At 41.8% G+C, this 18,070-nt stretch overlaps 1 protein-coding gene across 3 annotated transcripts in view; it reads right to left on the reverse strand.

The window, feature by feature from the left end:
- The window catches only part of MOXD1 (monooxygenase DBH like 1), a 119,928-nt gene that overhangs the window by 71,369 nt on the left and 30,489 nt on the right, over positions 1-18,070 (reverse strand). For all 3 annotated transcript variants that reach the window (XR_012801091.1, XM_075597338.1, XM_075597337.1), the window contains exons 2-4: positions 12,517-12,663; positions 12,213-12,380; positions 11,185-11,268 (exon numbers count right to left, since the gene is read on the reverse strand). Coding sequence is in view for 2 of the 3 variants with exons in the window: in XM_075597338.1 (XP_075453453.1) it covers positions 11,185-11,268; positions 12,213-12,380; positions 12,517-12,663 (399 nt within the window). In the remaining variant the exon portion in view is untranslated. The remainder of the gene's footprint in view (positions 1-11,184; positions 11,269-12,212; positions 12,381-12,516; positions 12,664-18,070) is intronic.

The following is an 18,070-nucleotide window of genomic DNA, read 5'->3' on the forward strand; positions in this document are numbered from 1 at the left end:
AGGAAGTTTACAGAACATAGATTCCTACAAACTGGGTTAAACATTAAGAAGTAAAATGTCCTTGTGACCCTTTTATTTGGTGTTGTACTGTATGTTGTAAAAACAAGTCAGAGCCAAATACAACCAAAGACATAATCATATGTTCAGAGGTTTTACCTCAAGACATTTCAGTAAGGAAATACCAAAACAAACAAGAAAAACAAATGTGAACTCTTGTGCACAGAAAAACATTTTTGTGGCTTCCCACACTAACAGCTATAATATCTCTTTACATCAATGTAACTAAATACTAAGTTGACTGAATTCTGGCGAACAATGTGAAAATACTAACAACAAATGAAGACAAGCTGCTGCAATATTGAACTTTGCACGAACTTAGGACTAAATGAGCATTCTGAATACATTTTTGAAAAGTGAAGTAGGAAAGTAACCAATACGTTCTGTTCAAATAACTATTTATCCGCTGCCTGTCTCCAGTTCTGTTCCACTGGCTGCAGGTGTAGATACCTCCGTCTGAGTCCTTGCTGGACTGGCAGGATGGCTGCACTCTGCTCCTCTGTGTGTGCCAGTCGCAAGGCGGCAACTGACCACGCAGCTGGAGAACATTGCACCTGATGGGGATTACCAGACTTGCCCCTGTGTGGACAATCTGATCCGAGATGCCCAGTCCTGTTACACTGATAACAACGCCTGTCATGCCTCAGCTCTGCAGACTGGGATGTACGCTCCCCTGCAGGTGCTGTGGGCTTACCATGGGGGACACTGGAATTTAACTCACCTCCCTTGGGTTCCTGAGCCGGATTGGCTCCATGGTGGGTGATGCATTCATAAGCCAGGGTGACTGCATCCAGACAAGTTTTTGGTTTTCTGTCCAAACCCCAATCTTGCAACTCAGATGGGCACTGCTGTAAAAACTTTTCTTCAAAGATCAAGTCCAGTACACAGTGATAGTTTGTAGCATCACATCCCTCCACCCACTGAGTTCTCTGCAAAATTGTCCTTGAAGCAAAATACATGCAAGTTGCTAGTCTTGTTATCAGACCTGAACATGCCATGGTATGCCGCTGGAGTGAGGGCATACTGGCATAGCAATAAAGTCCTTACAGTCCGGTAGTCACTGCTATATGATGACAGGATTGCCTGGAAGATTCCCTGGGCAACCCCAGTCAATAGCGGCGACAACCGCAAAACCCAGTCCCGTTCTGGTATATGGAAACGGCGACAGTGATCTTCAAAAATATTTAAAAACCCGTTGATCCTGTCCATGCAATCCACTAATTGGTTAAAACTGTGGGGTAAATCGAAGTAGATCCAGAGCACTACGGATTTGGTAATAGAGAATTAATTTATTTAGCCACACAACGTTTCGACCAACAAATGTGATCTTTTTCAAGTGTCACGACACATCAAGTGATAAAGACCACATTTTTGTTGGTCGAAACATTCTGTGGCTAAATAAATTCATTCTTTATTACAAAATCCATTGTGCTCTAGATCTACTTCTGTTTACTAAGCTTGGACTGCTTTGACAGGCACTTCTTGAACCTGTAGCTCCGGTAACTGTATGTATTTGGTTAATTTATTTGGTGTGCAGCATACTACCTTTGTTTGCATAAAACTGTGGGGTGACAATTTTGGCAGAGTTGGTTTGTCAGGATTCTGCTGGGGTCTTGGGAACTCCACACCTTGAGAAACTGCAAGTAGCTGTAGCTTTTGCTCGAAGGTGATCCCCTTTCCCCAAGTGATGAGGAGAGAGAAAAGCCCTGTAGCACTGAGACTGTTAGCCCTCTGGGCTACCATGGCTACACTCCCTGGAGCATGCTCACCATCTCCGTCCTCTTCATCACTGGCCTTTTCCTCCTCCTCTGCCCCCACTTCCACCAGGTCCGGAATGACCCTGGCTGGGTTAGTGGCCCTTGCAACTGCAGGCGAGGTTGTACACACCTCAGGTGAAGCTGTACCCGCTTCATACCTCTCGAGATCCTCCTCCTGCACCGTCTTTGCCCGTCCTGCAGGTACTAGTCCATAATTCTCACATCTGGCAACAATCCGAGGACGGTCCCAGGACCTATACTGTCCTGACCGTCGGTCCATCTTCGCCTGGTGGCACTAAACTTAAGTGACAGAGAGAACCTATGCTTTCCTTAGCTTTGTGTAACATGTGTAAGTCACTACTTATTTTGAGAGCTCGCAATCTACGAGTTTCTCTTTTATGTTAGAAGACCCCGCAGGATTTTAAAACATAAAGCTCAATGATCCCACACACTGCCACCAGTAAATATAAGCAGGAGTCCAGGCAGTTTGCACCTTTTTACCAGGATCATACATTGGGTAAACAAACCTAATGAAATAAATTATAGTTTATTAAGTTAAAATAGGCATACACACAATGATATACAAACTACATGCAAAAATAGACATTTACTTGGGTACTGGGGGGAAAAGATTAGACTCTCCTAGGTGCAAGAAATTCTAAATAAGGATTTTTCCCTGTTCTCCTCTATAGGACTTGGTTGCAAAAAACAGGACTTAGAAAATATTCCGGGCAGACTGTGCTTAAGTCAGTGTCCTTTCTTGGTGGAGACTGGAGACTTGAAACTGAAGTCACTTTCAGCTCTGAGTGCGGTAGGCCCCTTTACAGATTACAGTGTTCTATGTTTTAACATGGACTCAAAGCGTGGGAACATTTCCCACCAGCCAATCAGAGCAGGGCTCATCTGGCTAATGATGTCAGGGAAAGGGGCATGGCTATCTGCGGGGAAGGCTCGGCAGTGTCTGAGAGAAACCAAATGGCTGTTGTGAACCTATGACAAAGGGCAGGGAGCCCGAAACGCGTCAGAGTACCTCTCACAGCGCCATGAGAACATTGTTTTTTTGTCAAGATCCTGAATAAAAGAAGCTATTTTTATTCAAATGTGATCCAGCCACCGTCGTGTTCTTTTCTCTACATCCCACAAGCAGTGCACTGTTTGCACCTTCCTCCTATGGATACAGCGTTCTAACCCTCATGCTACAGGTGCATGCTGAATACAGGACTACAGGACTAATTGCTAAGTGTGAGTACTTTCATTCATACTGTCTGAATGTTACTATAGTACTTTACTACGTTCTAGTCTAGCCCCAGGGGGAATGTTTTCTGCTTATGAAGCTATAATCTGGGGTCCCAGGTGTTGGTTTCTTATTATTCCTCCCCGTAATTGGGGCTTTATCTGACTAGTCTCACAAACAAGTCTTTATTGGATAAACTACGTGCAATTCATGTGGACTTGGTGTTACGTTTGGATATATTACATAAGCATATTATGGCTTCTAATGCACTTTTCTGACACAGAGACAGAGCTTGTCTCTAATGTTGCCAATGTAATTCACCCCGCGAACACACAAATAGTGCCTGTACGCCAGGGGGAATCAAGGAACCACCCGTAGCTGGGCCCTCCGAACTCCTGCAAACAAAAGGAATACGTTTTCGCCCCAATATCCCACCTAAAACGTACACTCCCAAAATCTGGAGTTTCTACGACACAGGGAACCCCAAAAAGCCCCTAATCAGGTCAGGCTTTTCTATACAAGGCAAGGGGACTTTCATAACCCACAAACCCAATACAGGTTCTGGGACACCTTGGCACTAACTTGTATACCCCTACGTTATCCAGGGATCCCCACAGCTACAGGAACACTTTTCATCTCTGTGCCTCATTTTACTGTGCACAAGCATATATGTACGTAACACAGTTTGTTAATAAAATATACACTTTAACAACCTAAGTCTTTCTAGTATGGGAAATAGAATAAAAAACGGCACTTTATTTTTCACTAGCCATATTCCCCACACACTATTGCATAGACTTAGTACGGATTCAAAGAACCCCCTCACAACCTTACTGTACTGTATATGTATGGTTGGAGCACCTCAGAACCCCTAGACCAGATCTGGGTGACATGGGCATTTACTGGGTATCCCCATTAACCTAGGGACCCCTTGACTGTTTCAGGGACACCTCACATTCCTATGCCCTTTTAACCTTTCTGGTCTGTGCTGAAGCAGGGAACCCCTAGTGGTGAGTCGCGAAAGCATTTTCAAGGGGAGATATTGCGGGGAAATGTGCCTACATGTATCCAGGAATTAGACCTGATACAGAGGTACATTTTAAGGGGAACATGCAACTCTGGACAAGCAACTCTGGACTACCTAGGCACATTCTGACAACACTTTCTCCTCAAAAAAACCCTTGAAACTCATACCACAGCAATCTCTGCTTGCTAGCACTCCTGGAAAGGTAAAAACACATCAAATACTTTATTACCGCACATTAAAGGGTATGCATGTACCAACCTTGGGTTCAAGAGCTGACACTCTGTAAACCCAATGGGCATAAACCTTTATTTGATAGCCTGGCTACCCCCTACCATCACAGGTACATCCTGAGACATTGGGGTGATAGGCTGGTAATGGGAATATCGCTCCAGTCCTGCAGATAGGGTCTTGGGAAGTAAGTTAGCCCTTACAAAGAGATATGCGTTTGTTATTTTGTTTTTATATGTTTTGCCTGGATAAAGGAACAGGCTCAATAAAGTCAAGATATAATCTAACCCAAATCAGTCTCCATTATATGTACCTCTGCACACATCTCTTACATATTGTGTCAGAAGTTGGGATGAGAGGTGGCCCTTGAATTTAAAAGGGGCCCCGGAGACTGCCTGTGAATTTTTGTGCTTTTGCCTGCATAAGTTCCTGCAACAGTCTGAGCAACAAAACAAAGAATCACGTGAAGAAGTAAGCAGATTTATAGGGCTACACATCAGACAGGAAAACTGCACTGGAGAAAGCCACAACGCCACAGTTTGACTGGGAGGACTGCGACAGACGGTGACCCACACAAGGGACTGACCCACACAAGGGACTGATGCTGTGACCAGAGTCTACCCCACCACCTGTGAAAGAAAAGTAAAAACCCCCATGGGATTTTAAAATGGCCACCAAGCTGAAGTCAAATACAGACTCTGCAAGACTGGGGAAGAAAATGTGTTCCTGGTGTAAACAGCCCAGCTACATGGAGCAGTGTCCCTTCAGGCCTTATTCCGATGATGAGGATTATCCCTATGTGGCCTCAGAAAAAGGGCAGCAGCTAGAGGAATATTTTTTTCAATGTGCCAAGGAACTGCAGCAGCAAGCAATACGCTGTGGTCACAAGGAAAACGCAGATGTTTTTCTTAGCAAGTGCACTTCCAGTATCACTAATGAGAAAGAATGTGTGTACAGTACTGCTGATGTCTCAGATTCTGCAAAAGTAAAGAAGAACAAAAAGTCGACAGAGACGCCTGTGAGAGCTACGAACTCTGCAAGCAAAGTCTGCCCACCTATAGGACTAAAAGCTGGGGTTCTAGCGAACACAGTGAAAACAGCTGCAATAGCCCCTCCCGAGGTCAGGAAGAAAAATACACATAATACTGCCAAAATGGAGGACAAGATGTGGCATTCCTGTAATGAACCCTACCCCACGGAATAGTGGCCCTTCCGGTCCAATAAGGATACAGCTAAAGATGAAGATATCTCTTATTGGGAAACCGAACCGAGTCAAACCCACAAAACACCTCAAGAATGGTGTAGGTGCCTAAACTCGGTACGCACCAAACAAACAGGTCTCTATGACCGTGAATATTCCTGCCAGCTAACACAATTGCAAGAAAAGCCTGGAGGATACAGTGAAGCTCCTGAAGTTTCAAATAAAGACGGAGACCCCAGAATCCTTGGTGGAACGGAGTCGTCTAAAACAAAAAGGCAGAAAAAGAAAAGCGGTTCTTTACTTACCATGGAAGGAAAAGACACGTCCGCTGATCTCGCGGAGGAAAAGGGGGTCCAAGATGCCCTGCAGCCTAGAGAAAATGGAGGATTCGCCACGTGGATGACAGAATATCCCGAGGGCCCAAGGCAGAAGTCGTGCAACCCAAAGAGTGTCTGTACAGTGCTTACAGTGAGGAACCCTCAACTGACCATACAAGGGAAGCGGAGCCGGAACCAGTGAGTGACGATCCATTGACCAGTCCTGAAGATGCACTGCAAGCTGTCAGGCATAACTGTGATCTGCTCCATGAAGAAGTGAAACTGGAGAGAGAAAATAACGCTGAACTACAGAAGACTGTGCTCGCAATTTACTCTACGGCCAAGACAGAATTGGAAGTTCCAAGGACGCATCTAGATACTGCGAACACTACTATTACCGCCATGGATGAAAAGCAGAACAAGTCTGACCGAATGATTGCTAATCTGAAACAGAAGTATGAGGAGGCACTGAAAGAGAAAACAGTCTCTCAGCAAGAGGTTTGAAATTGCCCTAGAGAGTTTAAAGTCTCTCAGAATGAGCATCTCTGCACACATCTCTTGCAGTAACAATGTAGTGAATTTATTGTTTCAAAATGTATTTAGGAAGAGGAAAAGAGTGAAGATATTGATATACTGTATGGTGTTATACTTTTTTTTAATCTCCCTTAAAAAAGTTATATAATCTTAGTGTTAACCCTATAACAGCTACGGAACATTTAAAATATGTACTATATTTATATGTATGTACAGTAATACTGTATATACTGATATGTAATATATTTGTACTGTTAAACATTTGTGCAGTACAATAGCCTCACCGCGGTCATCGACAAAAATATTCAGTGTGACATCTGGCGAAAAGACACATAAAATGTCATTAAAATGAAAACAAAACACCTAACCGTGAGAAGTCATTTTCTAGGCCCTCTATGGCTACCCCGCAGTAAACCATGTCTTCCCATGGGTGAGATCTCACACCTTTCCCCAATAGCAGGAAAAGTAAGTCTTGCTACAGTACATGTATAGTGTTTGAGAATGTTCCCCCAGAGAACACTACATTTTGTGGTTTATAACAGAGTTTGCATAGAATTCAGTTAATGAATAACATCACTAAATGTCACACCATGTCCCTCCAAAGGGATCAATAACACACTACATATATTTAGAATATATAAGGCGGCATTAAGTAATGATGAGAAAAACAATGGTCATTGTTTTATGAATCACAGTTTTACACCGGTATAATCAGGATAAAAAAGGAAAAGGTATAAGTAATTATGAGTTATTTGTGAAGAAATAAAAATTACATAGAATATATACAGAATATATTAAGTGGTTGTTGAATTACCCTTTGCTTCTAAGACAGGTAATTACATCCTAAATTAAAAACACAATTCCATTCTACCAAAAATATCTCTGGGACATAATACCAGAGTCGCCCCAAAGACTCCCCAATATGCCTTCACAACCCGTGTCCACTAAGCCATCATGGGAGGGGTTAACAGCATGAGGACAAGAGCCACTGTGCTATGCTGATGTTTTATTCTACCAAAGAATCTCTGGGACATAACACCTGACTCGCCCCAAAGGCATTAGCCGGAAGGCAGCCAAAGGGAGTCACTAGTTGCTGCCTTTCGCTGTTGTTTCGTAATGTTACAGCTACTCTATTGCATTCTAAAACTCATCAACCCTCTCATCCCCTGTACCCAATGTTTCAAACTACCTTGCTTTTAGATTGTAAGCTTGTTGTGGCAGGGCCTCTTCTAACAACACATTACAGACCTATCCTCCCTCTTCTAACATAATTTTAATCCTGCCTATAAATGTTACTTATGCCCATAATCATATCGCTAACTGTCCATGAAATGTTTGTAAACTGAATGTATAACCTTTGTTCATTTAATGCAACCATTTATTATTATAATTCTGGCTTTCCCGTCTGTCTCTTGTTTAACAAAAAAAATTGTATATAATTGTAGTTGTTCTCAAACTGACTGTAAAGTATTGTGATGCCCCCTTAAGTGGAACCCTTAAAAAATAAGTGATGATGATGTTCCCTGTTAGAACTTCTTCAGTGTGTAAAGTAGCTAGCTTAGGGCAAACATTTGCACACAACTTTATACTGTACTTTGAGTAAAAATTAAATTAATATTTCTTAACAAAAATTATAACAACAAAACCAACAACATGCATCTTCTACATACTGTAGCACACATTTGATCCTATTTTAGTCTCCACCAGCAGCAAGGAATTTGTCATATATTTAACTTACATAATAATTTATTTGTTTTCATCCATATGATGCAATTTGTTAAAGTCATCACATCAGAGCAAGTATACCAGCTTAGGGCATGGAATAAAAAGCATTTACTGTGTCTGTGTTTCAATGCCCTCTATTGGGTACTAAAGGCCATTAACTGCCCCTTCTGCACAGAATCAATGAGTCTCTTGAACTGCAGTCCATTTGTCTTTGTCTATACAAAGAGTCTTTGGTAATAGTGATGCATTCTTGTCTCATAGAGATCTGTTTCCATAAGAAAAAAGATATTTGCTAGGATGTGACTTGTAATTACAGATCATTATACATTTAAAAATGAAGTCAAAATTCAAGACACAATAACTGTAGCTCTATCTTGGTGTGGCGCATGCTAAAGTGGCTGGATTTTTTTTTTTTTTTTTTTTTTTTCATTACAGTTTATTTTTTAGATCATGGCTGGAATGAAATACAAGTTGTTGAATGTTCTCTGAAAACAAATGAAACATTGTTGACTCCATGTACAAGCATGCCTTACAATCGCCACGGTGTAAGTGGAACACTTTTTAAAAACATCTGTTGCTCAGATACAGAAACCACCAGCTTCCTAGTGACATGTTTTTGGTATAGTCCTTAAAACTAAAAGCCAAGTGTTGGAATCAGAAAAATAATGGGAATAGCTCATTAATCAGGTTTCTGGTCCCGTGTTGAAAGTGAGACTATTAAGAGTATTGGGCACAGAGAAGAGAGGGATGCATGCTGTACACATGGCATTTTGAGTAATAAATAATTATTGATGAAGGGGCATCTTTTGACTGTTTAAAGACACAGTCAAAGCGGCACTTAAAAAAATATATTAAAATAATGTTTGTTTTAATATATACAGCCTTTGATTACCTTTCTTGAAAGCTAATTACTTAAGCTGCCGATCAATTAATTCTCCTGTGATCGTTTAGCAAACATCCTGCTTCTCTGGGTTAACATAATGGCTGCCTTTGAGTTTCAATCAATCCTTCAGTCCGCATAGCTCATCAGCTACAATGTATCCTGATATTAAGGTAACATTGCCTATTGTTACAGTTTACAGCTCAAACTGCTAAGGAACATTTGCAACAAATGATCACAAACAGGAAAGTATTGCAAAGATCTTGCACTGTTTCGGAGGGGGCTTAAAACCTGCTATAGAAATCAAAGGATGCTCACTCTATTAAATCTCATTAAAAGGCGCGTTAAGAGTTCAATAGGTTTTTTTATGAATTAAGTATTATTTAATACTACACACATGATTCATTTATTAAAACACACATGTAGAAAATTGCATAGATTGCTCATTTAACAAGATAAAACCTAAAAACCTGCAAAACCTCATATACATACCTGTACATTCTGTATACACCTACACATCTTTCTCAAACTGACCATGGAAAAGAAAGACGTGGCAATGCCAATGTTGCATTAACTGGGGCTGTCATATTGAACTTTCACTATTACTTTCACTATTTACTTCCAATTCATTTTTTATTTCATATTGAAGCATGTACAGATGTAGCAGGCATTATTTCACCCACTGACATGTTAGCCCTGCCCCTTTTTGCATGTGGCTAATGCATTTAGTAGCAGTTGCTGGCGTGTTGTGCTTGTCCTGCTGCAACGCCCCAGCAGGAGCAAGAACCACGGCTACATCTGTAGGTCTTTTATTAAGGACCTGTTTTAACCCCTTAGCTGCCAGGGGCCCAGCAAGGCATTACTTTGCAAAGCATTGTTGGCCCCTCTGGAAGCGAAGAGGGTAATATTATGTATTGGGTTTTAAAATGTTTGCCGCACAAACATGTTATTGGAGTGTGTGAATAAAAGATATCTTCTATAATAAAAGAACTCCAGGATGTCATATTAAAGAACAGGCACAGTACAGTAACACACTTGAAAGAGGCAAAGATTGACACTATGAAAATGTAAAAAACAATTATAGAAAAATCAAAAATGTATTGATCATGACAATTTCTACTTCCTGTATGGGTTTCTGCGCACTGAATTTTGAATGTACAGTAGAGGCTACTTTGGAACAGAAATAAATCATCATAGCACCAGATCCATGAGTTGACAATATGTAAAGCCTCTTTTGTATTAATTGACGTATTTCTTGAGCAGATTCACTAATCCCAACAAATAGACTTTACATAATTACAAAAATACAATAGCCATTACCGATTCTTTGCAGACATTCAAGGGAACGATCTCAGTAGTGTCTGATTTATACGGTATTAGTGAGTAGACTTCACAATATACGTGTAGCAATTACCCCATTTATGGCATTTGTGAAATCTCACTATTCTTAGCTCTGGCGACCCTGCAGTTCCAGAGATATTTACCTTTTTATGTATTGGTAAAATGAAAGTAAAATCACACATGGATGTCAAGGTCATCCAACAGGAAGCTGAGATGCCATGCTCTGATGACATTGCATCTTCTAATTGGCCCGTGGGAGTGAGGTTTGGATGGTAGCCACATTGATTTCCCATAAGGAAGCAGAAAAGGTAAATATCTCGAGAACCAGGGCATCACAGAGCTAAAAATAACATTGTTCAGCTTCTTGGATCCAATTCTGTACAATAATAAATAAAAAGGTAGCGGATATTGTTGCTTGAAAAGAATATTTTTAGAATGGATAAACAAATCCTAATTAACATACATATATAACAGACATTCCACTCAATAGTTGCAGAATTGTGCAGTAATCTCAAACAATTCATATCTTTTAAATATGCCTGCATACATGCTGCAATATACAAAACTATACAATTATAGGCACTTGTCTGGCACTTCTGTCATGCAGTACTAATGTTTTGGAATCGCCTATTTATAAAGACATTGATTTTACATACTGTATCATAGTGTGTAATCAGAACAGAAGCACCAATGAGTGAACCATACAGAAAGGTTCACAAAGAAAGCATGGTCAAAATGTATTTTAGAGTATAGTTATATAACTATTACTCACAGTTAAGCACAACAATGCTAAAAGACAAAACGTTAATGTATCTACTGCAGCATCAATGATGTTCTGACATTTTTAAACATAAACAGAAGCAATGAAACAACATTTTCATACCTTAATGATGTGATGTTTCTTTTTGAGTGTTGGCATCTTAAACATTTGGCACCAATATATTGTGTCTTTATACGGGATAGGCACCTGTCTTGAAAAAATATGCACATTTTCAACTTGCAATCATGTTCTAAAGGATGCATACTGTATATTCTTGGCCTTTGGGATTGCAGGTCGAGGTGCTGAAACCTTGTCGTCTTTTATGCTCTTAACACCATTAATATCTTAAACAACCAATAGGATTCCTGAAGTCCAGCACCTCTTTAAATACAGTATATGGGCATAATAACAGCATAATACTATAGGTAAAATGGCATGAGTTCTAACCTCTAAAGCCTCTTCACATGGAAAACTCTGTAGGATTCAATCTCTTAAGTACTGTATCACACATGTTTAAACAGTGTACAGATGTTAAAAAAAGTCTTTTTTTCACAAGTTTGTAAATAAATACATTTTTACATAGGAAATACCAAATTCTGTATACAGTAGGTAAACTGAAGCAAAGGATAGAAAATGGTATTTACCCTAAACCACTGTTCTAGGGTGGATACGCAACAGTAAGAGAAAGGACTATTTCATTTACAAATTTTGCCAGTCATCAAACCATATTTTATCTCTGGCTATTATTCTCTGTTTGCACCTTCTTTTTATGTATTCCAATTCTCAGCTACTGTACTTATGAATTCCTGTACTATCTCCATGTTGACTAAAGGGTTTATTCAATATCCACCAAAGTTGACAATCAGGCCATTTTGGGGCAGAATTCCCCACCGACTTAAATTGGAATTTCGTCCGAAAATGTTCCAATCGGCCATTTTGGTGGATACAGAATAAGCTCTTAAATCTGCTATGAGGCTATTCCTTGTAACGACCACCATTTTTGTATTGAAGTGCTATATCACATGTCCCCGTCTTCCATCATCTGTGCGTGGACAAGTCTAATGATATACAGTAGCCACAAAGCCACACCTCATATCAGTTGGTACTCCTTCCAAATTCCTTAATGAAGCAGAAAAAAAGTTTAAACTTACGGCCAGATTTGTGAAGTTAAAATACGCAGTGTCTATAGATATAAGATTGGTTTTCTCAGGGTTTAGCAATCGTAAGCTTTTCCGACCACGATTCGATCCATGGTAGGTGGGGCCAGTGCTTCCAAAGTCGTCCGCGTGATAGGCCCAAATTACTCTGACTGTACTTTCCTGCAAATTAACAACAATTTTGAAGTGTCACGGAAATAAAAAAACTTCAACAAGCATGCCAAATATAAAAATACCTTACAGTACATTTTAAAATATATTACTATGTTTTTATTTGCTCAAATAAAATTTTACTTACCGTTATAGTTTTATCATTTGGATCACAAGTGTGGAGATCTCTACTGAATTTCAAAATAGTGTGAGTGCCATTTTCCATGGCATACTCAAGGTTATAGTTTTGCTGAGAGTCTCGATGGAGAACCCTGTCTGCATCTGTAAAATAGTCCTGTGAAAAAAATGAACTCATTCAAATATTTACAAAAAAAACATTTTGGTGCGATCCTTAGTGAATAATCAAAACTTATTGAATGATCCACACACCAAGAACTGAAGTGTAGACCAAAAATGTGAATACTAAAGTGTCCAGATTAATGGAGTCTCACAAAACGTTCCAATGTGCAATAGAAGTACTGTACTAAGGAAATTGCCAATTGGAGCTGTGGCCTTCAAATTGAGTTGTAGCAGATTCAAAATGGATTCATCATATCCAGAATTTAATTTATAAAACAAAGAATAAAAGCACATGCTCCAAAATATAATTCTATTTAATAAAACATATACTGTAAAAGAGGGCTATGTTAGACATGCCTTCGCAGATATGGGTAGTAACAATCACATAGCATAACCTGATGTTGCACATGTGCCTGCTGCTTGTGGTTAAAATTGATGTGGTCACAGCATCCATAGTGGCCTCCCTTGATGCCAACCCAAATCAAATTTCCAGTTTGGGGATTCAGGCCTAGACCGCAGACAAACTGAGCACAGACCGCTGAACTAGCCACACTGCTCTGCGTTCTCAGCGTTCTCAAGCAGATAGCTTTGTTCTTCTCTGTCATCATAGGGAGGGGTGCAGCAAATAGTTGTGAGCTGGCTAGTGACTCAAAGTAAGTCCCATTGGACCACTAGCCACTGGCAGCAGGCACCTCTCCTATGTTACAGGGAAAAGTGAAGGGGAGCACAAAAAGATACAAATATATGCAAATCAAGTCAATGAAAAGTGCAAGTGATATGAGAAAGTATCAAAATAAGAGATATACTAAAAGCAAACAAGGTATGGCTGGATTCCAGGGGATTTCCATCAGATGTTCATCTGTATTTGAATTGCATATATTTGTATGTTCTTGCGCTCCCCTCACTTTTCACTGTATCATTTGATTGAAGGATTTGGAAACAAGCCTTCATTTGGGTTACAGGGCTGCATTTTGTTTTTTATATACAGTCATGTGAAAAAGAAAGAACACACTCTTTGAATTCCATGGTTTTGCATATCAAAACATAATAACAATCATCTGTTCCTTAGCAGGTCTTAAAATTAGGTAAATACAACCTCAGATGAACAACAACACATGACAAATTACACTGTGTTATGATTTAATTAACAAAAATAAAGCCAAAATGGAGAACTATGTGTGAAAAACTAAGTACACCCTTACTGCTTCCATAGGAATTAAGATGCTAAGTAGCAAACAGGTGTTGCTAATCAAATGCCCTTGATTAATTGATCATCAGCAAGTGTGACCACCTCTATAAAAGCCGAAGTTTTAGCAGTTTGCTGGTCTGGAGCATTCAGGTGTGTGTTAACACAATCCAAGGAGGAAAGACATCAGCAATGATCTTAGAGAAGCAATTGTTGCTCCCCATCAATCTGGGAAGGGTTATAATGCCATTTCCAAACAATTTAAAGTCCCTCATTCTACAGTGAGAAAGATTATTCAAAAGTGGAAAACATTCAAGACAGTTGCCAATCTTCCCAGGAGTGGACGTCCAAGCAAACTCATCCCAAGGTCAGACCGTGCAATGCTCAGAGAAATTGCAAAAAAAAAAAAGATTTACATCTCAGACTCTACAGGCCTCAGTTAGCATGTTAAATGTTAAAGTTCATGACAGTACAATTAGAAAAAGACTGAACAAGTATGGTTTGTTTGGAAGGGTTGCCAGGAAAAAGCCTTTTCTCTCTAAAAAGAACATGGCAGCACGGCTTAGGTTTGCAAAGTTGCATCTGAACAAATCACAAGACTTCTGGAACAATGTCCTTTGGACAGACGAGACCAAAGTGGAGATATTTGGCCATAATGCACAGCGCCACGTTTGGCGAAAACCAAACACAGCATATCAGCACAAACACCTCATACCAACTGTTAAGCACTGTGGTGGAGGGGTGATGATTTGGGCTTGTTTTGCAGCCACAGGACCTGGAATCTTGCAGTCATTGAGTCGACCATGAACTCCTCTGCATACCAAAGTATTCTAGAGTCAAATGTGAGGCCATCTGTCCGACAGCTAAAGCTTGGCCGAAATTGGGTCATGCAACAGGACAATGATCCCAAGCACACCAGCAAATCTACACAGAATGGCTGAAAAAGAAAAGAATCAAGGTGTAGAGATGGCCCAGTCAAAGTCCAGACCTCAACCCGATTGAAATGCTGTGGCAGGACCTTAAGACAGCTGTGCATAAACAAATGCCCGCAAACCTCAATTAACTGAAGCAACGTTGTAAAGAAGAGTGGGCCAAAATTCCTCCACAACGATGCGAGAGACTGATAGTCATACAGAAAATGCTTACTTCAAGTTATTGCTGCTAAAGGTGGTTCTACAAGCTATTGAATCATAAGGTGTACTTAGTTTTTCACACATGGCTTCTCCATTTTGGCTTTATTTTTGTTAAATAAATCATGACACGGTGTAATATGTCATGTTTTGTTGTTCATCTGAGGTTGTATTTACCTAATTTTAAGACCTGCTAAGGAACAGATGATTGTTATTATGTCCTGATATGTAAAACCATGGAATTCAAAGAGGGTGTACTTTCTTTTTCACATGACTGTATGTATATATATATATATATACACACACACATATACATATATTTATATATACATATACATATACACAGATAACAATCACACACACACACATATAATTGTTAAAATGAGACATTTCATTATTTATACTTTTCAACTATCGTACCATTTTTATGAACAGAATAAACATGAGAAAAAGACTTGATGTGTTCTCTATATTCTTGGAATATCTTAAGTACATACTGTACTAAAGGACAAGAAGTCTTATACAAAAGAGGCACTGTAGTAGCGAAGTCCTAAAAAATAGAAGTGCTGCACCATAACTCAGTACACAAGGGTGCTGACAAGAGGAAATAGGTCTTGAGCGCACCAAGGACTGGGCATTGAAAACAAGACAGAAGGGGACCTTTTCTTGGACACAGGACCCAGGAACCTGCCAGAGGCTGGACCCTCCAACACACCAAGACACCCCTGACCGGAAGGGCCACCTGCTTTAAGGTACCGCTGAGACTTTGGGGGTGGTATACTAGTAAGGGCTTTTCCCCCCAATCTTACAGATAGGGAATGGGGAGTGAGTTAGCCCTTACACAGGGATAGGTGTTTGATGTTTTATGTATATGTAACGGGTTTCCCCCCCCCCAATCGCAGATATAGTGTGGGGTGCAAGAAAACATACAATGTTACCATAGGTGTGGTGCATTACCTGTTGGCTCGCAGGAGGGCTGAGCTTCTGCCACGGGGAACCTGGGGCAATTATACTAGGGGTACTCACTTACAACGATGCAGCGCCTCTACCTGCGATGGCTCCCACCAGAGGGGGAGAGGTTCCTCGCAGGACAAACACAATAATCACATAGACAGCATGTATATTAACTAGGGACTTTACTAACATGCAATACAACACATCACATTCATAATAACCTGTGTCCCTCTCACGAGGAGACACTAACCGCGACGTCTCACAGGACGCTTCCCCAACACCAGGTGATCCCACCCAGTGTCCAAAGAACCCCACCCAATGTCCCGCACTCTTGCAGAGAGAGTCAATGGGTGACTGCGCAGTCACAATTACACTAAGGGCCCGTTGGTGCACTTATGAATGTATGATACCTGCCGAGCACTCCGGTGCTCGGGTCAGCAACACTTCACAAAGGGTCAGTCGTAGGATGACGTCATCTGATCCCCAACCGGACTCCTTGCACGTGGACCGCCAGGGGCGATCCCAACCTGGAAACAGTCTCTGAGGACCCCAACTTGGATCCGAGCTCTCAGCAGGAACCGCAGCGTCCGCTGAGTCTCTATCTAACACTACAACAACGTGGCACACACTATACTATAAGCCGTCCCTTTAGCACAGCATCCTTAGGTGGCTTTGGGGAAAACTCCTAGGGGCCTACAGGGGTTAATGACCTGCCCCACTTCCCTAACTCTTCCCAGTCCTCTCAGCCTCACTAATACCTAACAGCAGCAAGCTGTAGCTCACTGGATGCTGGCAGCCAACGTGCTGCGCAACAAGGTGCCTGCCTGTCAGACCTCACAGCACTGACAGCCGTGACTCTGACAAGGCAGCACTCTAACACTAAGGGCAGCATACCTATCTTGGGCCTCCCTCAGCACTTACCCACTAACCTAGTGGGGAGTTGGGGCCTACCTGGGGTGTGGGTACCTATAGGGGTGCAGGAGCTGCACTCGCTCCCTGCACCCTTCCTTCCCTCACCGCTCCCCTGCTCCAACTGACTAACGTGGTGCAAGCGCGCGAAAATGTATCCAATCTGCAGGGACATCTTAAGCCCTATTGGCTCCCTGGCATCACGTGGGGCACGCAGAGGCTCATGGTACTCGTAGTCCCTGCTCAGAGCCTTCCCTGGTAGGCTAGAGCTTCGCGGGCTTTTCCTAGGCTGTACTGCGCCTGCGCAAGCTATCTGCGGCTGCCTCAATCTTTCCCGGCCTAGCCTTGCCCTCGCGCGACTTCTCCCTGGTTCTAGAGGCTGTACTGCGCATGCGCGACCACTGCGCATGCGCAAACTAAGGGGCAATGGCGGCGCCCTATCCGCCCGGCTCCGAGAATGCTGGGATCCCCGTGACGCGCGTGCGGCCTTGGCAACCGGCCGCACGCGTCCCCGGCAACCCCCTGAGCCGGGACCTGACCGCCCTCACCCCTGCGATCGGCGCGGGGCCGCCCTGGGACTCGGCAGTACCCGCGATCGCACTCAAGGTGAGGGGGGTGCTGACACCTACGGGAGACCTGGCTACATATATTTTTGTTTGCTGTGTTATTTAAAGGAACAGACAATAAAGCCTTATATTAATTTCACCCTAAAAACGGTCTCCATTTTGCATACCTCTGCACACATCTCTTACACTTACCCATAGCACATTCCACACTACTGTACATGACCCTTACACCCTTACCTTCCGCCATTCCGTTCCTCACCTCACCCACATAAACATAGACACCTTAGTTGGGTATAAATGGCGACAGCCTTTTAGTAATCAAATCATAATATTCCTGCACCTGGTCATAAAGTAGCCCTGCCAGCTGAACCATGATCCATGCCCACCGCCACTACATGACCCAGTGGGCACTCATGGTTTGTAATACCGGGGGGTCTGAATTTGGAGTACACCTTTAGGCCCACTGCACTTTTCCCTGACCCAAGAGCGCCTCCTCTTGGACCTGTCACATACCTCCTCATTTTACCACCTAAATAGAACTTACCAGTCACCAAACTGGCTGACACATGTTTGCTGAACTTGGCTAAAAGGAAACACACTGTTGGCCCAAAACAATCCTGTTCAGACCCAATCTCTCCTGACCCAGCCACAAAATCC

Source organism: Ascaphus truei, chromosome 4 (assembly GCF_040206685.1).
Source record: "Ascaphus truei isolate aAscTru1 chromosome 4, aAscTru1.hap1, whole genome shotgun sequence".
Classification (NCBI taxonomy): domain Eukaryota; kingdom Metazoa; phylum Chordata; class Amphibia; order Anura; family Ascaphidae; genus Ascaphus; species Ascaphus truei.